Source organism: Etheostoma spectabile, chromosome 13 (genome assembly GCF_008692095.1).
Source record: "Etheostoma spectabile isolate EspeVRDwgs_2016 chromosome 13, UIUC_Espe_1.0, whole genome shotgun sequence".
NCBI classification, from domain to species: Eukaryota; Metazoa; Chordata; class Actinopteri; order Perciformes; family Percidae; genus Etheostoma; species Etheostoma spectabile.
Window position 1 is genome coordinate 15,954,546 of NC_045745.1, and position 21,572 is coordinate 15,976,117.

Sequence of the window (21,572 nt, forward strand, 5' to 3'; positions counted from 1 at the left end):
TCGTTTTCTGACCCAATATTGTTAAAGCTCAGGCAGAGATACCATTTAATGATTTAATGGCAGGACACATCTGAGACTTCCCTAAACCACTGGTAATCAGAGAGAAAGAGAGACATCTACACGGACAGATACCTAGACAAAGACAGATCAGAGACCAGCTAATACAGGAGGATAAGTAAGACGATTTATCAGAAGAGATAGTGCATGATGGAGACGTGCACACCAACATACACAATGAGACAAAAAATAATCCGAAGCAAGAGCGAGAACAACACATTAAAATGAAAAATAAAGAGGACAAACGGCTTAGCTAAGTGATTAAAGAAAATGTGATGAGGCTGATGAATTCTGATGAGGAGGATGATTAAAGTGAGTTCAACAAACAATGACACAAACAAAGCTCAATGAATATTTAAAGACAATGCTGTTGTATTTGCCAAAAGAAAACTAAATGACAGTATCACTAGTAGAAGAGGTATTGTTCAGTGTATCCAAACGGATGCTGAAGTGTAAGAAAATAATGATTTTGGGGTTGTTCACTCTGCTGGTGATCACTGGGAGACCACTGGGTTTTAGCTAATCTATATGCATATTTAATAATGCAACAAAAATAATGTGGCAGAAATTGGTGTATTTCATGTGTCCCATTGTTCACAAATCCAATGCCGAGAACCAATAATCTATAATTATGTACTACATGGAAAAGGTATTATGATGGTGCTAATTATCAGAAAGGACCAGTGCTGACCAATGTTTATGTAAGTATCATTAATAGACCCCCAACTGACTGATAATGTTCACTGGCTGTAGAGGATAAGGGATGAATAACAATTAAGTCTTGTTTTAAAACTGGCTTGGCTTTACTACTCATAACCCCACAGTTGAGTAAATACAGACATGGAAATGGATGGTGAGGTCACTGGTGGGGTATCTGACATAAACATGGCCGGCCTGTAGATGTCAGCAGTGACAAACTTGCCTTGACATGACTTGAGTGGTACGCCAAGAAACACAACCATCAATCAGCAATGAAGTAACAACTAAATGAAATGAACAGTGCATATTAACGTTTGTGTTGAGGTGAGATTTGAGTTTTCTAGAAACACCTTTTAAAAAATTTTTTAAACAGAAGCTCCACAGAAAAAGGTGTTCATTAAATTTCATAAAACGCTTTCCCACGATGCATTTAGTGCATAATTACACACTAAAACAAGAAAGCCTAGTCGTTAACATATGCCTTCACACAGCTGTCCTCATGTGTTAATTTAGCTCCCAGCGCAGGTTGTTACACCAGAAACCACACCACAGACAGCAGCAGTTCACCTCTGTGCAAAGACAAAATGAAGCTGGAGTCTTTTTCATTTCTCATTTGTCATTCCAACCAATCTCACCTCTTCGCTTTGATTATCTTGGTTACAAATTCCCAGTCCATGTCCAGTGGTCCACGCCCTAGCTACAGCCTCCGCTCTCCAGTTTCCCTGTCACTATTCCAGTCTCACTTTCTGTCAATTTCTCCTTTGGCCTTCATTTGGTCTATTTTATGGAGGATTTTAATTCTAGCATTTCTTTCCCTACTGAATCAACCCCCCGTTTCAGCGCTAACACGCAATACTGCATCAAAGGGTGCAAGTAGGAAGGAAATGACTACAAGGAGCCTCATCAGACTAGCCAGGTGAGATTGTCACTGCTGTCTGGAACAGGACAGACGCACGCACGCACGCACTTTGAAACTCCAGATATAGCCCTGTAGCGTTACAGAAACCTTTGATCAATCAAGGCCACTTGTGTCAGAAAACATGGACATTCACGAGCAATAGGAGAGACAAAAGGCATGCATGTACACACACAAACACACACAAACACAAACAAGTACACAAGTACACATTCACATTTGTTCACAACCCAATACACAATACAAAATCATACTAATCTACACACACATAGTATATTATTCTTGAACTGCGCTGCATCTGGGCTTCATTCAGTAAAACATACACTGAGCTTACTGAATAGGCGTAGCACACAGCAATGTTCCACTCTATTACTGGCAAGTCTGCAGATGCTTGGATTAAGATACAGTGAAGGGAGGCAGATGGAGATGGGGAGAAAATAGAGGGCCCTGAAGTGAATATGAGTGTAAGAGAGATGGAGAGACAGAGAGAAAAGGGTAACAGTGAGAGGGGCAGAGAGCAGCATATGATTGAGGCTGGATTGTGTGTGTGTGTGTGTGTGTGTGTGTGTGTGTGTGTGTGTGTGTGTGTGTGTGTGTGTGTGTGTGTGTGTGTTAGAGAAAGAGAGAAAAGGTAGGGAAAGTGGGGAAGAGTGTATATTAAACATAGAATTGACAGCGAGAGGTGGAATGAGGGTGAAGTGAAATGGAGGAAACAAATGAAGATAAAAAGTCTCAAATATTCTCTTAAGAATCCAATTCTACCTCGGTCCAGATTACCATATCTCTTTGTGTGCATGTGTCTATTTCTACAATATGTGAGATTGTGTGTGTGTGCGCGCGTGTCTCAGCTGGGGAAAGGGGAGATGTAATGAATTGAAGCAAGAATTGGAGGTGACAACTGCGAAAGCAGACATGCCACAGAGAGAGGAAAGGAGAGAGAGAGAGAGAGAGAGAGAGAGAGAGAGAGAGAGAGAGAATAGGCGCAGACGAGAGAAGATCTTATGTTGACAAATCAGCTTTCAGTCGGGTTGATGACCGGGCATATCCGATCTGGGCAGACAGCAAGCACAGCACGGTCAGTCTAGAGATTGAAGGAATATTTTGCCATCCTAGAGGCCATGTACAGGAGGAAAATAATTATTTGAACACCCTGCTATTTGCAAGTCTCCACTTAGAAATCTGGAGGGGTCTGAAATTGTCATCGAGGTGCATGTCCACTGGAAGAGACAAATCTAAAAACAAAAATTCAGATATCACAATGTCGATTTTTGTACTATGTATTTGTATTATCAAGCTGCAAAATAAGTATTTGAAAACCTGTCTATCAGCTAGAATGTGACCCTCAAAGACTTGTTAGTTCTGCCTTCCAAATGTCCACCGCACTCCATTTATATACTAAATTAGATGCACTGTTTGAGGGCGTTAGCTGCATAAAAACAACTGTCCACCCCAAACAATCTGTAAGAATCCAATAATAACATGCCAAGACCAAAGAGCTGTCCAAAAGACACTGAGACAAATGGAAACCTCCACAAGGCTGGAAAGGGCTAAGGGGAAATTGCCAGCAGCTTGGTGAAACCAGGTCCCTGTTGGAGCATCATATAAAATGGAAGAAGCTAAACTGACGTTCAATCTCCCTCGGACCTTTGAAGGTGAGAAATCAGCCCAGAACTACACGGGAGAAGCTGGTCAATGACCTGAAAAGAGCGGGACCCCAGTTTCCAAGGTTACGTTGGTAATACTCAAGACGTCATGGTTTGAAATCATGCAGGCACGGAAGGTTCTCCTGCTTAAACCAGCACATGTCAAGGCCCGTCTTAAGTTTGCAACGACCATTTGGATGATCCAGAGGAGTCAGGGAGAAAGTCATGTGGTCAGATGAGACCAAAATAGAACTTTTTGGTCATAATCTACTAACCGTGTTTGGAGGAAGAGAATGATGGTACCAATCCAAGAACACCATCCCTACTGTGCAGTTGGGGGGGTGGTAGAATCATGCTTGCGGGGTTTTTCTGCACATGGGACATGGCGACTGCACTGTATTAAGGAGAGGAGGACGGGCCATGTATTGCGAGATTTTGGGGAAACTCCTCTTCCCTCAGTTAGCGCATTGAAGATGGGTCAAGGCTGGGTTTCCAACAGACAACGACCCGAAGCACACAAGCCAGGAGAACCAAGGAGTGGCTCTGTAAGAAGCATATCCGGTTCTGGCGTGGCCTAGCCAGTCAAGACCTAAACCAATTGAGAAACTTTGGGGAGGAGCTCAAACTGTCATACTGTACCAAATATGAAAAATGATTTTCTCAGGTGTTCAATACTTATTTGCTGCTGTATCATACAATAAAGTTAAAAAACATACATTGTGTGATTCTGGATTTTTTTTCTTGGATTATATCTGTCACAGTGGACGCATGTTTAACCTACGATGACAATTTCAGACCCCTCCACGATGTCTAAGTGGGAGAACTTGCAAAATAGCAGGGTGTTCAAATACTTATTTTCCTCACTGTATGTAGCCCTTCATTTAAGCCACACAAATGTTTGTTCAATATTTAGTCAAAGATGTCTTTTAGGCCTATGGAGCAAATTTATTTTAGAGCTCCTCCATTTTCATATTTTTAATCTTTGAACGGCAGACGTATGGGACTTTGTTTCAAAAAATCTCCCAAATTATACAGTAAAAATGTTTGCTTTTCAGTATGAGTGTAGAAAGTGATGCCTTGTACTCAAAATGTCAGTCCCTGCGTGGCTCTTTTGAGCAAATTCATTTTAGAGCTCCTTCATTTTCATATTTTTTATCGGCGAACGGCAGAACTATGGGACTTTGCATCCATAAATCTCCAAGATTATACTGTAAAAATGTATGATTTTCAGTATGAGTGTAGCAGGTGTTGCCCTGTACTCAACTATGTCAGTCCTTGCCTGAAACTATGAAGCAAATTCATTTAAGAGCTCCTACAGTTTAATATGTTTTATCGTTGAACGGCAGAAGTATGGGGCTTTGATCATCCATAAATCTCCAAAATTATACAATAAAAACGTATGATTTTCAGTATGAGTGACAGGTGATGCCTTGTACTCAACTATGACAGTCCTTGCCTGGAACTATGGAGCAAATTCATTTTAGTGCTCCTACAGTTTCAAGTTTTTTGGTCGTCTAACAGCAGAAGTATGGGACTTGCTTTGCTGAATATAATCATTAATCTGTTTTAATAACTATTAGTATAAACACCTTACTTTGAAACGAAGTAGTCGCAGGTGTATTGTTCGTCAGTCGAGCCGGGCTGTTAGAATGCATTTACCATATTTGCCAGTAAAGAGGCACTACAAATTAAGTGTCGGTGATGTTGACCACGGAGGTCCGAGTGTGGTGGCTTGACCGCAGTCTGTACTGGTATTCGTAGGTATTGGTAGAAGGGGATGGTGGACTCCGCTCAACAACAGGAGCTCCTGGATGTAGATCGTACATCGCCACAATCACAACTGCAGACCTTGCAGGGGAGCGTTGTTGGGAAAGAAGGTCGCAAAAGTCGGGGACCCCTAAAGTAACTGTGCTACGGAAACCATAACAAGCAAGCTTACTCGGAACGTGAGCAAAGGAATGTGTGATTCAGGGGCGGATGCCATCTGGCAATTCTGTCAAATGCCAGAGGGGCCGGACCATTTTCTTTTTTTGCAGTGGGCGGTCAGATTTTCTTGTAAATTAGGCCTACACATAAATTGTCTTAACAGGCCGACAGCGCATAGGATGGGTTTTATCCATAGACTGTTTATATATTGAGTGATTGATGTCATACGGAGCCCGCCTGGGGCCAAAAAACTAAACCTGTAGGCCTACGGATTCATATACAGTGAGCACGCATTCATAAACCGTGCTCACAGTTTATAATGTGAGCAAAATAGGAAAGATATTCATAAATTCAAACTTCTGGGATCAATTACTCTATAGCAAAATTATATTAAATCAAATGACGCATCTTTTGTAACGTAGCCTAGTAAACGTAAATGAAGAATGGGAAAAAAAGGGGTAAAGACTTCAGACTAAAGTGTATCTTATTCTTAAAGTTGGGCACAAATCATGTATGTAATAAGAGGCATCACGGTCGTTGGGCTGTGGTGGGTGTGGATCCTCAATGTCCTGTTGAAGAAGACCCTGCTCATCTTCATTAACCCGGTCACCAGACTCTAAACAAATGTTGTGGAGAATGCAACAATGTTCAGAATCAATCAGAATCAAAACTATTAAGTGCTTTTACTGAATGCGATCAGAAAAATTAAACCACTAACGTTAGGTTAAATGAACCGTGGCCATGTGTGCACTGTTCTTTGAAATATTTAGCATTAAATTACTTTCTCAGTTGAAGTTGATCTTCGTGGATAAGAAGGGACATCTCTTCATATTGAATTTCCTCAGCCTTCAAAAACATATGCAAGATATATATTGCGAGATATATACAGTATATACAGTGTATATATAGCTACTGTATATACACACTATTTATCCTGCTGCTTCACATTTTTCTAGTTAGATACACCCGTGCTGTCTACTCTGTTTAATAAAAAAGCAAGGTATCCAAGGTAATGAGGGTATTCTTTAATATATTTGATACTTGTAGGCTTCGTTTAAAAGATCGTTCTGTGGTCAACTCATGCCTGTTTTTAATTGATCACATTTGAAGATAAAGCCCTGTTTGACTTAGCTATCTGTTCTGTTCTGTTATAAAAGACCTGACAATCACTCTGACACAAAAATGTTGTTACTCTTGTGTTTTAAACTTATTTTATGATTATTGAATCATTAATGAGAGATGTGCTTTTAAGAACCTTTTGTATTACAGACCAGTATTATACTACAGATTCTCTGAAGGGGTTATCATTTTTAATGTCCGTTATAGTGTTTTTAGTGTGAATGTGTAGTAAAACTCTGGCTTTCAGTTGCCACCTTACTCCAAATGTAAAACTGACCTTACAAATATGCCTAACGTGAAACAATTAATTGGTATGTGTTTCATTCATATTTATGATCTATACTAGCCCTAGGCAAATTACATTTCACTACTATTACTTAAGAGGAAGTTTGAACTATTTCCCATGATAAGCTAGTGAGCATTTTCTTATTGCCTTTTAATTATTTAAAATATTAATGCATTTTTAAATTACAAATGTCGCAGTATATTAACATACATTCTAATAAAAACAGTTAGTGGAGGTTACATTTGCAAAGATAACAACAACACCACCAACAACAACACCAACAACCTTTTTCTTGTTTTAAAAATGAGAAGAGAACAGAATCAAACGGATTGTTTCTAAACTAAACAACTACACCTCCTCTATTTATAGTCTAAATAACAGTTTTTGCTTCTGGGGGAGTTCATTTTTTTAAAACCTCCACTCTGACCTTTTTTTCAGTTTCACTTTCACCGGATTTTTTGTCGCAGCAAGAATTCCTGGAGGTAAGTGAACTCGACCAAAACTAGATAAAGAAAAAAGAACCAAGTCCTTAATTAAAGTAAAACCAGCCTATTTCGGTATGTGGACGGGACAACTGATTACTAGTTGATCTATGTGGGAACACTCTAGCTCCCGTGTTAACACTTTATGTGTGACCAACCGGCTTTACGTGTTTCAAGCGGAATAAACGACACCCATCCAACAGTCTTCAAGACAACGGAGGAGTTTCTGTGTTTTGGCCTGAACCCCGAGGAACTCCTTATATGTTTTTAGTCGGGTTTTGATCCTTAAAATGAATGAATGAAATAAGGAGATTTACTGAACCGACTGTAACAATTGTTTATTTCAACATTTAGGCCGAAATTAACTGTCAAGATTTCAAATATGAGATACGGAAGTCAAAAGTGCTGATTTCTTTATTTTCTCTTTTTTTTACATCAGTACATGCGAGACACTCAGCACTATTTGAGCATTTTTATTACATAAAGAAGGTTGTGTCTTTGTTTCAACAGAACACAGATAATATTTTATATAGCTTATATCAAGACCGTAATTAAGCAAGTTTTATATTTTTTTAGGTTGAATTCAGATAATGTGGGACACTTCTTGGTAGCCTGAATGCTCCTGTAGACTTACAAAAATGACTCACTCCAGTGAGTGACTCTATTAATCGTTTCAGGCCATTTTAACATTTTTATGTCGAATCACTTCTTTTTTAGAAGCTTCACACCTTCAAACATACCATGACCCCCTCTCTCACTCAGGCAGTATGCTCAGGTTGAGTGGAACAGCTTGTTTGGCAAAGTGGGACATTCTTAGATTAAAAGAACGGCTTCTTTGCTACTTAGTACATGCATTTAACATTTTGTTAAACAAGATACAACCATGCAAGTCAATGTAGAAAGAGGACAACAAAGGTTTAGGCTGCATTAGGCCATTTCAGTTAGAACAATGTAATACAATATCATGTCTCATCCCTCTCCTTGCTCCCGGACAATGTCCATCTTTCTTCCCTCCTCTTTTCTTTACTTTCTTTCACAATGACACAGATGATAGTTTTGTTGTTTTTAAAAACAATGAATTATTTTACACATTTCTGTGTATTCTAGGGCTGCAACGATTAATTGATTTATCAATTAGTTGTCAACTAATATCAGTCACCATTTGTTCAGAAAAGCACCCCAGCTTCATTGGCTAAATACAGTATGGTTGGACACTGAAGGAATTTAACTCAAGTGGTGCGTGGTTATTATACAGGGATTGTTTTCTGTCTTCATCACATGTCTGATTTATTTAATGAGTGTGATGTGGTTAGAGAACAGTATAACAGTTTCTTTCAACACACCATCACACACATAAAAACTTAAATCAAACATGTGATGACACTAAACAATCCCTGTCCAATTATTTGTCTTTTACCTCCCCAACGTATCCCAATCTGAAGCTTTTTTAAACCCCATTCTGAATCCTTTAACATACTTATATTTCCCTAAATGTTGACTTAATGTACAGTATATCTAACTTTTTACTAAAATAACTGCTGTAGATCTAAATTTACTGGGTTGGACTGGTGGCAAGAGGCAAATATCAGTAGAATTTCAGCTCAACTGAAGGTAAATACAAATTGAAAAGCAGAATCATCTATCAGTAGGAGATCAATAAAACAGATTTTTCAGCACAAGACTGGTTGATGTCAGTATTGATAATATAACAAAATAAAACTGTGTTTTTAATAATTATAGGGACAATTCAGAGTCCAATACAGAGAACAACAAGCCCCATAAAAAAGAAAAACAAGCAATACGGATGTAATTAACAACAATAATAATAATAATAATAACAGTAATAATAAAGATAATAATGAATAAATATGGAGTTAGGAAACAGACAATACATTGTTATAATCACCAATGGAGGGTCAAGGTGGGGCTACAGTGTGACATACTGGTCACAGGGCGCAGATATGAGCACGCTGCAAAACTATTTCTCCCAGGAAGAGGCACACGGCGCAGCATAGAATTTGGTTGCTATAACATATAGAAAGCTTATGTTTTAATTAGTTAAATCTCTGAATTTTACTTTACATTTTGTAGTCATCATTTTTGATAACATGGATTTTACCTTTTCAGTTAAGCTTTATATATTTATTTATTTATTTTACTGGACCTGTGAAATTACAATGTCAAAGCAAAACAGTCATTGCTTAATGTATGTGATTATATTATACATCAAACCAATAATCCTTAAAGCTAACATCAATCTTTAATTTTAGCAAAATGTATAGACAAATGTTTGTCACAAACACACCTTCACTTGTTTGTCTGCAGTAACCAATCTGGGCTCCAAGTTGCATTGAAACACTTTCTATATGATGTGAATAAGATTTAAATTCTGCTTTCTGTAGGTTTCTACACCCAGAAGTGGTCTTCTTGTTGAACTAGTCTCTGATGTTTGCTGTAGAGGACATCATGGCGACTGCAACAATAGGTGAGTCTTTATTAGTCTGAATAACACTCTTCTCTCTCTTACATTACACTCACCTGTAGGATTATTAGGAACACCATACTAATACTGTGGTTTGACCCCCTTTCACCTTCAGAACTGCCTTAATTCTACATGGCTTGATTCAACAAGGTGCTAAAAGCAGTCTTTAGAAATGTCGGCCCATATTGATAGGATAACATCTTGCAGTTGATGGAGATTTGTGGGATGCACATCCAGGGCACAAAGCTTCCGTTCCACCACATCCAAAGATGCTCTATTGGTGGATCTGGTGACTCTGGGGGCCATTTAGTACCGTGAACTCATTGTCATGTTCAAGAAACCAATTGAATGATTTGAGCTTTGTGACCTGGTGCATTATCCTGCTGGAATTAGCCATCAGTGGATGGGTACACGGTGGCCATAAAGGGAGGACGGTCAGAAACAATGCTCAGGTAGGCAAGGCTTTTAAACAGATGCCCAATTGGCACTAAGGGCCTAAAGTGGGCCAAGAAAAACTCCCCCAAACACATACACCATACCACCCGCCGCACAGTGGTAACAAGGCACGTGGATTCATGTTCTCCTTTGTTACGCCAAATCTGACTCTATCATCTGAACTTCTCAACATAAATCAAGCTCATCAGACCAGGCAACATTTGTCCAGTCTTCCACTGACATTTGGTGAGGTCTTGCAATTGTAGCCTTTTTTCTATTTGTAGTGGAGAGAGTGGTACCCGGTGGGGGTCTTCTGCTGTTGTAGCCCATCCGCCTCAAGGTGTGCGTGTTGTGGCTTCACAAAGCTTTTGCTGCATACGCGGTTGGAACAAGTGGTTATTTCAGTCAAAGTTGCTCTTCTATCAGCTTAAATCAGGGCGGTCCATTCTCTCTGACCTCAACAAGGCATTTTAACCCAACAGGAACACTGGTGTTTTCCTTTTCACAACCATTCTTGTAAGCCCTAGAAATGGTTGTGCGTGAACACCAGTAACTGAGTGATTGTGATATACTCAGGACCGGCCCGTGGCACCAAACAACCATGCTACGCACAAAATTCCTTAAATCCCTTGCTTTTCATTCTGACATCAGTTGGAGTCAAAAGATTGGTCTTGATCAGGACCACATCCCAATGCATTGAGAGCAACTGGCCAGTGATTGTTTGATAATATTGCAGTAATGAGAAATTAACAGGTGTTCCTCATAATCTTTAGGTGAGTGAATATAGAAAACAAAAGAGTGTTCGATAAATTTGGTCTAAAAGCCTGGAATTACAATCCTCTGATTGGTTAGTCCCAACAAAATATTAAATATGAAAAGCAGTAAGAACTGTCAGTGACAGAGCAGACAGACAGTAAGCAGAGGATTCACCCCATCCTGAACCGGTCACTGCTACTTCACATACTGTGTGTGTTCTCTCGCATCACAAAGACTTTTGCAACACTTCTTGCCATACGGTACATGTGGTGTGTAATTTTAAATTTGTTGGAGGTCGGGGTGGCAGATGGGTCAAACAACACAGGACTGTCACCCGGGAGGCGTTAAGGTTTGTGTCTAGTACGTTTTGTGTATCACTTAAGTTACGTTAGAAACATTCTTATTATATCCTTAACCAAGTGGTTTTGTTTAAATTCACAATGTTAAACCTGTGGTTGTCCAGGGGTGAGACCAATGACAAAGGCACAGTATGTGAGATAGTTGGGCACTAATGACAATAATGACATTGGTAGAAATTATGATAAATTAAATTACTAAAGCTTTGTGCTGAATGCTGTATCTGTAAAGTGAGCATTTGTGTGATTGTATGTGTGTGAGCTGACTTTATAGCGCCTTGCTTTTAGGCCTCCACAGTTAATCGCAATCTTATCAAAATCGCAATTTGGACTAGTCCAATATCCAAATAACGTGGGCACAATATTTGTTAAAGGCAAAATATGTGTCAACCCATTCTAAAAGAAAGTATCGTGGTGCTGCAGAGACCTCCAAGCCTGAAAGAATCTTTGTTTGGTACAGTTCTTTGCAAAAATTACACTTTAATATATATATTGTTTTTTAAATATATTTTTCAATCAAAATGAGAATAATGATACAAAAATGATCATTCCCTCCAACATTGTGAATCATATCGCAATCACAATACCAGTGAAAATAATCAAAATTAGATATTTTCCCAATATCGTGCAGGCCTAATTCCTGTTCTACTTGGTATTTGTAGTTTATTGTGCAATTGTCCCCGGCTGTGTAGAGTCCATATATCAGTGTTTCTGCTGGTAACCTTTTGCAGCCTCTGACAAAAGAAAAATAGATGTGGCAAGAGATGTGACTCAAAACTGAATTATTATAGTTTATAATAATGCAGAACAGTGAGAGTACAGCCATTTCATACAACATGTACATAACGTCGACCTGCGGATGCGCAATCAACCCACATTGGACTGTTCATATGAGTCAGCCGTCGCTCTGTTTACTAGTCTGCAGTGGAGTTTATAAACTACACTCAGCACTATATAATTGTGGAGTAACTTTGTGCTTCATGATTGAAATAAGATTTTGTAACTTAAATAACTAAACAAATGTTGTGTCCTTCCAATCACAGATGATCTTCCTCCTCGGAAGCGCAGTACCAGCTGTGAGTTTCTGCACCTACAGAGTGAGTCAAACTGAAACTTTGGTGTTCTGCCATTTAAGAATATGTAAATGTAAATGTGCTGTATTATATAGCTCTTTTCCAGTTTAACAACTGCTCAAAGCGCTTTACATCTACAGGAACCAGTCACATTCACACAATTCATACACTGTGGGGCCGGGGCTGCGTACAAGTGCCACCTGCTCATCAGATAAAACATTCACACGCTCCACTCCATGTGCAGCACCGGGGGCAACTCGGGGTTCCGTCCTGCAGGACATTCAGCTGCAGGGGCAGGGATCGAACCACCAACTTCCGATTGGCAGGCACCGCTCTACACTGAGCCACAGCCGATATAGTGTGATTAAAATAAATAATCGTGTATAGTAATATTATAACTAAAATGAATACATGCAGGTCTGTGTTTACTTACCCTTTCTAATTTTTGGGGTTTCACAGTGTCTGAGCTGAGGGTTGTTCTGCTGGGGAACAGCCGGTCTGAGAGGAATTCAGTGGGGAACTTAATACTGGGAGAGAATGTGTTCAACAAAGCACCTGAATGTTTTGTAAGAAAATCAGTGGACAGCTGCAGGAGAAAAAAGTAGTTGTCGTCAACACTCCAGATCTGCTGCACCCCAACATCTCTCAACACGATCTGACAGAACATGTAGAAAACTGTGTGAGATTCTCTGCTCCTGGACCTCATGTGTTCCTGCTGGTTCTACAGCCTGAAGGCTTCACTGAAGAACACAAACTGAGACTCTGCAGATTCCTTCAACTCTTCAATGAGCAATCATTTGATCATTCATTTTTACTGATATCACCACCCAGAGAGGAGAGTTCAGCTTCCATGGAAACATACATGGAACACCCTCCAATAAAAGACCTGATCAGAAAATGTAGGTACAGGTACATGAAGAAGAAGAAGAACCTTGATCGTTTAGAGCTGATAACACGTTTGGGTCAAACTGCAAAGGAGAACAACGAAAACCATGTGACCTATGAACCATTTGAGGATGCAACATCTACTTTACCAGTTGATCATCAAAGCCAAAAACAAAAGCTTTCTATCATGGAAACTGTTAAAACAGCTGGTAAGTGCAGACACATTTTTGACAAGAAAGACTTTGTTCACACAAACCCTCCTTGAGTAGTGTGTAGAATGTAAGAGAATATATTGGCAGAATGGAATATAATATTCATAACTATGTTTTATTAGTGTATAATCAATTGCAACTTAGATTTGTTAAGTTTTCATTTATAAGCTTAGAATGAGCCCTTCCCCTCTACATAGGGAGTGGATCTCTTCCATAGAGCCCGTAATGTTGCACCACCATGTTTCTACAGTAGCCCAGAATGGACAAACCAAACACTGGCTCCAGAGAGGTTTTAATGATACCTGACCGCCGTAGGTTCTCTACCTGCTTGAGAATGTGGAGGAGAATGTGTTTCCCTTTCTATTAAAATGCGTTGCACCCCCTTCCGCGGTTAGGGTTAGGGATAAGGTTTTGTTCAGGTTTAAGTTGGGGAAACACATATTGACGGGGGAACAATCTTTGACACAACACCTGATTTGAATTGTGAAGGTCTGTTCAATTCCACCACATTCTGTAGTTTTGGTCCAGACAGGGTGTGACTGTCCTCGGGTCACTTTTGGATTGGGTCTCTGTTTTTTTTGTGTTGGGTTCTTTTTTTTCAATTTGTCTGTTTCAGATCTGGCCTAAATGGTTTAAAGATAGTGTGGGAAATAAGAATAATGAAAGTATGTCATAACAGGGGTTAGAGGACGGGAAGGGTTTTCAGTTGGTGGAATCTGCAACGTCACTGTTAGATGCCACTAAATCCTACACACCGCTCCGTTATTTGACAACATTAGGCAGCATATTAATGATGTCATCTTTTTACAGGGATTACAGCAAAAATCCCTGTGCAACTCCCAGAGGAAAACCCTGGAACTCACAGTAAGTAAATGTATCACAACACTAATCATGTATTGGAAGATAGGTTTTTGGAGGCGACATTTTCCATGATTAACCCAAACACAGCCCACAAATCTTTGCCATTGAAAAGCAATCAAATACAATATAATAATCTTAAATAATTTCATGTCAGTATTTCCTAGATTTTGCTACATTGCAGTTGATAAAATCAGTTAGGGGAAAGCAATGCGCTTTTTCTAAACATACACTACCGTTCAAACGTTGTGGGGTCACATGAAATGTCCTTATTTGTAGGAAAAGCACTGTACTTTTCAATGAAGAACTTTAACTAGTTTAACTTGAAGAATACACTACCTATACATTGCGATGTGGCAAATGACTATTCTGCTGCAAATGTCTGGTTTTGGTGCAATATCTACATAGGTGCACTAGAGTCCATATTCCAGCAACTTTCATTGGTTCTAATGGTACAATGTGTTTGCCATTGGCTCAGAAGGCTAATTGTGATTAGAAACCCTGTGCAATCATGTCACAATCTGAAAACAGTTAGGTGTACAAGCTACAAAACGACTTCTTCCTTGAGCAGATGAGTTTCTGTGAGCATCACATTTGTGGGGTCAATTAAACGCTCAAAATGGCCTGAAAAGGAGAACTTTCATCTGAAACTCAACAGTCTTATTCTTGTCCTTAGAAAGAAGGCTATTCCATGCGAGACATTGATAAGAAATGAAGATTTCCTGACAACGGTGGTGATACTCCCTTAGAGGACAGCACACAATAAGCTCTAACCAGAGTAGAAAAAGAAGTGGGAGGCCGCGTTGCACAACTGACAGCAAAGAAGGATAGTACATTTAGGTCCTAGTTTGAGAAATAGACGCCTCAAGGTCCCCCAAATGGCATCTTCATTAAATAGTATCACCGCAACACCAGTGTCCACACTGAATCTACAGTGAAGAGGCGGCTGCGGGATTCTGGGCTTAAGGGCAGAGTGGCAAAAGAAAAAGCCATATCGAGAGATGCCAAAAAAGAAAAGATTAAGATGGGCAAAAGAACAAGGCAAGGCCAGCTTTTTGTAAGCACATCAGCACAGGGCCATTCAAAGTGCTTACACAAACAACAGACATTGGACAGAGGAAGACTGGAAAAAGTGTTGTGGAAGGATGAATCCAAGTTTGAGGTGTTTGGATCACAAAGAAGAACGTTGTGAGACGCAGAACAAATGAAAAGATGCTGGAAGAATGCTGACGCCATCTGGTAAGCATGGTGGAGGTAATGATGGTCTGGGGTGCTTTGGTGCTGGTAAGGTGGGAGATTTGTAAAGGGGATTCATGAATAAGGAAGGCTATCACACCCAGTTTTGAACGCCATGCATAATGGTGGACAGCGCTTGATTGGAGCACAAATGCATCCTACAACAGGACAATGACCCAAATTAACAGCACTGAGAAAGCCAAAGGTTGTGGGTGTAATTGCTGCCAAAGGAGGATTCTTTGACGAAAGCAAGTTTGATGGAAAAAAAATTTATTTCAAATAAAAATCTTATTTCTCCTTGGCAATGTCTTGACTCTATTTTCTATTCATGTCAAACGTATGGTGGGAATAAGTGGACTTTTCAGGAAAACACAAATTGTTTGGGTGAACCCCAAACTTTTGAATGGTAGTGTATAAGAAAGTGTTGTGGCTAACCATGTACATTCCCATGACCACCTCAAACCCACATACACTGATTGTTTGGGACAAACACCTATTCCTCACTTATATAATTTTTATGTAAAACAGATGGTTATGAATATAATATGCAGGTGATTGAGTTGGTATTTTAAATGCATCTTAAACTCTGGGTGATTATAAATAATATTATAGTGTTAGCTGGTGAATAGAAAGCAGAAAGGATCAACAAGTGTTAACTTCAACTAGTCTGGCATTGCCAGACCTATCTTCACAGTGCTGTGGAGTAAGGTCTGGCAGCTGCTAGTTCACACAACATTTGGTTACTTTCCACCTCTGGTGTAGGGATTACAGCCTCTTAGCGAGTTCATGTCATCTCATCTTTCTCTCTATTGTATTACAGCATCTGCATTCAGGATTGTGCTGCTGGGAAAAAGCGAGGACAAACAGAGAAAAATTGGTAACTTCATCATCGGTAACCAAAGTTTTCATAACATAAGAACTTTCTCAACCAGGCAAAGTGTGGCCAACAGTGGAGAGTGGAGAGGAAAACCATTAACGGTAGTGAAAACTCCAGACATGTTCAGTCTGTCTGTGGAGCACTTGAGAAGAGAGATGAAAAACTGTGTGACTCTTTGTCCTCCTGGACCAAATGCCCTGCTGCTGTTAGTGAAGCCTTCTGAATTCACAGAGGAGAACAGACAAAACCTTAAGTTCATCCTGAGTTTGTTTGGTCAAGATGCCTTTGAGTACTCAATGATCATTGTGACACATCCCTGGAAAGAAATGACAGTCCCTGTTAATGCACTCATTAAGGACTGTGGAGGAAGACACTACAGCATGTCTGAAGATAATCATGGATTATTAATGGAGAAGATTGAAGAAACAGCAAATAAAACCAACAAAACCCCACTGCCTGTATCAGAACACATCAAACCAGCTTTGAACCTGGTTCTCTGTGGGAGGAGAGGAGCAGGGAAGACTTCAGCAGCCAAGGCCATTTTAGGTCACACAGAGTTTCCTTTAGTGTCAAACTCATCAGAGTGTGTTAAACATCAGGGAGATGTGTGTGGACGTTTGGTTTCCCTGGTGGAGCTGCCTGCCTTGAATGGAAAACCTCAGGAGGCAGTGATGGAGGAATCCTTCAGGTGTATCTCCCTCTGTGATCAAGAGGGCGTCCATGCCTTCATCCTGGTCCTACCTGTGGGTCCCCTCACTGATGAAGACAAGGGAGAGTTACAGACCATCCAGAACACATTCAGCTCTGCAGTCAATGACTTCACTGTGATCCTGTTCACAGTGGAGTCAGATCCTACAGCTCCAGCTGTTGTTAACTTTCTAGAGGATAAGGACATCCAGGAGCTCTGTGAGAGCTGTAGAGGAAAATATGTCCTCAACATAAGGACAAGCAGCAGATCCCAGAGCTGTTGGATGGTGTGGAAAAGATGAGAGTTGCTGAGTCCAGATTTTTCACAAAGGACATGTTCACCAAGGCTCAGATGAAGAAGGTTGTAGAGCAGGAGAGGGCTAATGTAAACTTAAAGCTGAACTGCAGGATGTTAAAAAGAAGAGTGAGGTGGAAGGTGATGATACACATCAGAGCAGAGAGTGTCTCAGGATAGTGCTGATTGGGAAGACTGGCAATGGGAAGAGTGCAACTGGAAACACCATTCTGGGCAAAGAACATTTTACATCTATGACCTGCCCAATATCTGTCACTAAGTTTTGCGAGAAAGCAACAGGAGAGATTGATGGACAGCCTGTTGCTGTGGTCGACACTCCCGGCTTGTTCGACACGACTCTGTCCAATGATGTTGTTCAGCAGGAGCTTCTGAAATGCATCAGCATGTTGTCTCCTGGACCTCATGTGTTCTTACTGGTGCTGCAGATCGGTCGCTTTACACAGGAGGAAAAGAACTCTGTGGAACTGATCAAGAAATATTTTGGTAAGAAGTCAGGAGACTTTATCATCATTATATTCACCAAAGGAGATACACTCGACCAGTCAATTGAGAGTTATATAGAATACTGTGACTATTTGAAAAACCTGGTACGTGAGTGTGGAGGAAGATACCAGGTCTTCAATAATAAGGTTAAGAATGATTTCACACAAGTCAGAGAGCTGCTGAAGAAGTCCAACAAAATGCTGGAGAAAAATGGCGGCAACTGCTACACCTCAGAGATGTTCCAAGAGGCCGAGAAAGCCATACAGAAGGAAGTGGACAGGATCCTGAAGGAGAAAGAAGAAGAAATGCAGAGACAGATAGAGGAGCTTCAAATAAAACATAAGGAGGAAATGGAATCAGTGCAGAGAAGAATGGAACAAGAGAAAGCAGATATTGAACAAAAGAGAGCCAAACAACTTAAAGAAATGGAGGAAAACATCACCAAGGAGCGCGAGGAGAGAAAGAAAGAACAGGAAATGAGAGAAGAAGACGAAAGAAAGAAGAGAAGGCAGGAAGAACTTCAGCGGCAGGAGTGGGAGCAAACAATTGGAGCTCTTAAGTCAGAATCAGAAGAAAGGTTGGAGCAGAGTAAAGAAGAGATGAGAAGGAAACGAGAGGCCTGGGAAAAGGAAAGAGAAGAATGGTGGGACAAACGAAATCAAGAAAATGAACAGAAACGACATGAGGAGCAAACAAAGCTTAAAAGACTCCAAGAAGAATATGAGCAGGAAAGAGAAAAATATGAAAAGAAAAGAAAGAAGAAGATAGAAACAGAACAGAACAGGAGGAAAAGAGAGAAAAGAATTGGGAAACTATAAAAAAAAACTGAGGACATGAAGAAGAAATATGAAGAGGAGGCCAGAAAACAGGCTGAAGAGTTCAATGAGTTCAGACAGAAATACACCAAGGACTTCACAGCGTTGGTCGAGAAGCACATGGAGGAAATACAGGACATGAAGCAAAGACATGAGAGACAAATACAAGAGTCAGCAGAGAGCCATGGTGAAAAGTACAATCTGTTAAAAGACCTCTCAAGTTACAAAGAAGAAACACTGAAAGAAGAAGTAAAGGAGTTGAAGAGAACACATGAAGAAGAAATGGAAGACAAACAAAACCAATCAAGGCTTTTAAAAGAAGAAATAGAGACCTTGAGGAAACGGCATGAAGAGGAAATTAAAGAGTTGGAAGAAAAGTACAAAAGCCAGTGTATCATCCTTTGATCGCCCTACTGACTCTTCATCATTATAATGTTAAATATTTTTTGAGCATCTTTTAACTACAGTCTTTTAACACTGTCAGTTTAAAGAATACTTTGCTTTTCCCATATTACATCAACTGTAAGTAATTAACATACGAAAATACACACTCAAATATATTTTTTTATAATACTGTTTTACTTTTTTGCTGGACCATGGAGGTGGTGCGACCAGGAGCCTGAGTGACTGATAAGTGTCACTCAGACAGACATCGCTGTGAAGTGTCCATTGTGTTCAATGAGCTACAGCCTGACTACTGTTTGTCACTGCAGGTTGAAAATACATCACATATACAGTATATGACTTCTCATACTAATTATTTTCATACTCATTTTATAATCATTATTTGTTAAATTGATCATATCATTATTTCAAGATAATTATTTTCCTTGCATAGTATACATTTTATTACACTGCATCTTAATTTTTTTTGTTTTTCAATATTGTTTATTTGCAACGTAACATACATTTTTTAATCTGTATTAACACACACACACACACACAAATATTACTGTAAAGTTTCAGCATGTGTCCCACCTATAACCTTCCTGATTAAATATAATAAATGGATTCCCCGACTCCTGTGTCCTGACTGACACCTCACAGAAACACACACAGTCACATAGCTTAGATAGAAAGATTGGAAAATCATCTGAATCAAAGCACATGATCTTTCTCAGCAGATGGAGTGGACCCAGCTGTCATGTAGATTTCACAAATCACTCAGCATACATAATGTTCAATTATCAAAATGAAGGCCTGTCCATGTAACTTTTCTAAATACTACCAACAGATAACCCAAATAAACATTAAGGAACCAACACATTTATCCGGGCATAAATAAATAACTAAAGATCAAATTTGAAATGAACACATTGTAATAACGTTAAGTTTTCCCACTGGGCTACTCAAGTGAAGCATATGATGGATGAATACAGACTTCACTATAATTGTTATATATATTATATTTATATATTTTTTTATGAAGACATAGGTCCAGGATTACATAAATTATAAAGCACCAACAGGTCTTCATTCATAAATAAAATCCAAGGTTTGTCCATGATAAAAAGTAGGGGTGTAACATAATCCACCATTTGATACCTACCTCGATTTTGGGCCATGGAAAACAATATATAAGCATTAAATAGCATTCTTAATCTTAATATTGAAAAAATTTAATCATTCAATATTGCTTCATTGGCCATAATTCTCACTGTAAGAATTAGATGGTTGGTAAAGACAGCTGACTATTGTTTCAGCCATTTAGTAAACGGCTGTTCCTGGACTTTCCTCTGGACCCAGTAGAGAAAGTAGGGGAGAGACGGATGTTAGCCAAGCTGACATCCATCATGGAAAACACCTCTCACCCCCTACATGACACTGTGGGGTCCCTGAGCAGCTCCTTCAGCAGCAGACTGATACACCCCCGGTGTAAGAAGGAGAGGTACAGCAGGTCCTTCATCCCGGCCGCTGTCAGACTCTACAACACCTGCACCACCTGATAGTGTTGTAGTTTCTGCTCCTGTTTTTATATTTAATCCACACACTCTCTGTATATCTTTATCTGTATTTATATTTTCTGATAACAAGTACTTAATTTTTACATATTATTCATGGTCACTGGTGAGTATAACTTATATTATGGTTACCTACTTTTGCTTTACAACTTTAATTAATTTAATTGATTTAATTAATTTTAATTCAATTTAATTTTAAAGACACTTACTTACACTGCAATATTGTTTTTGTACTATGGCAACCGCACTTTACTTTACAAAACCTTTATTAGACGCCACTTTACTTCAGTCTACTTCTGCACATTGTCTATTGTGCCTGTCTTTCTTGTGTTACTTGTTGTTTGTTTTTGCTGTTATTGTTGAGAATGCTACTGTAACTAAGGAATTTCCCCGCTGTGGATGAATAAAGTATTATCTTCTTTCTTAAACTAGTCCCTAAGCCAAACTGAAAGTACTCAACAGTTTCAAAAATAGTTTGTGTTATCTGCTGGAATTTCTTACGGCCATACCACCTTGGAAAGCCTGATCTCTTCCGATCTCCGAAGCCATTCTGGGCCGGCCGGGTCAGTACCTGGATGGAACCGCTGTAAAACCCGGTGTATTCCGGTCTTTCATCACAGAGGGCGATGTCGATTAAAATCAATTATGTGACAGACTGACTGTTTTGTTCTAACGATAACATTACGTCACATCCGTTGACATATCCTCGACTCCAAAAATATGGATTAGCATTGGCTAACAAAAGCCCATCCACATGAACGGGGTCGGGACAGTACTTCAGGACGAGCTAAAATGCGGAAGAGGGCCAAATGAAGTGACAGCCCCGAACATCCCTCGGTCAGTAAGTCCCGGTGTTAGCACGCTTTTTGAATTGGCACGTTTGACTGTCTCATTAGTCAAGAGCCTCTTTATAACAGTCTTCCTTAAAGAGTAGCTCCCATGTGCTTCATTCAAACAGCAAGGACAGTAAGGACTGGGCAGCTCGATATAGAAGATGGCAACAAAAAGCCGA

General features: G+C 39.7%; 1 protein-coding gene and 1 long non-coding RNA gene across 2 annotated transcripts in view; one reads left to right on the top strand and one right to left on the bottom strand.

Moving 5' to 3' along the window:
- Window positions 1–7,104: 7,104 nt before the first annotated feature.
- LOC116699990 (GTPase IMAP family member 8-like) lies at window positions 7,105–18,875 on the top strand. The gene is given in 8 exon segments (XM_032532750.1): window positions 7,105–7,128; window positions 9,531–9,613; window positions 12,201–12,254; window positions 12,690–13,324; window positions 14,138–14,191; window positions 16,242–17,237; window positions 17,240–17,377; window positions 17,380–18,875. Coding segments are annotated over 5 exon segments (2,946 nt in total). The 5' UTR covers window positions 7,105–7,128; window positions 9,531–9,613; window positions 12,201–12,254; window positions 12,690–12,789; the 3' UTR covers window positions 18,603–18,875.
- LOC116699992 (uncharacterized) overlaps window positions 18,611–21,572 on the bottom strand; it is a 4,106-nt gene continuing 1,144 nt past the window's right edge. The window contains exon 2 of the long non-coding RNA XR_004334549.1: window positions 18,611–18,931. This is a non-coding gene — a long non-coding RNA (uncharacterized LOC116699992). The remainder of the gene's footprint in view (window positions 18,932–21,572) is intronic.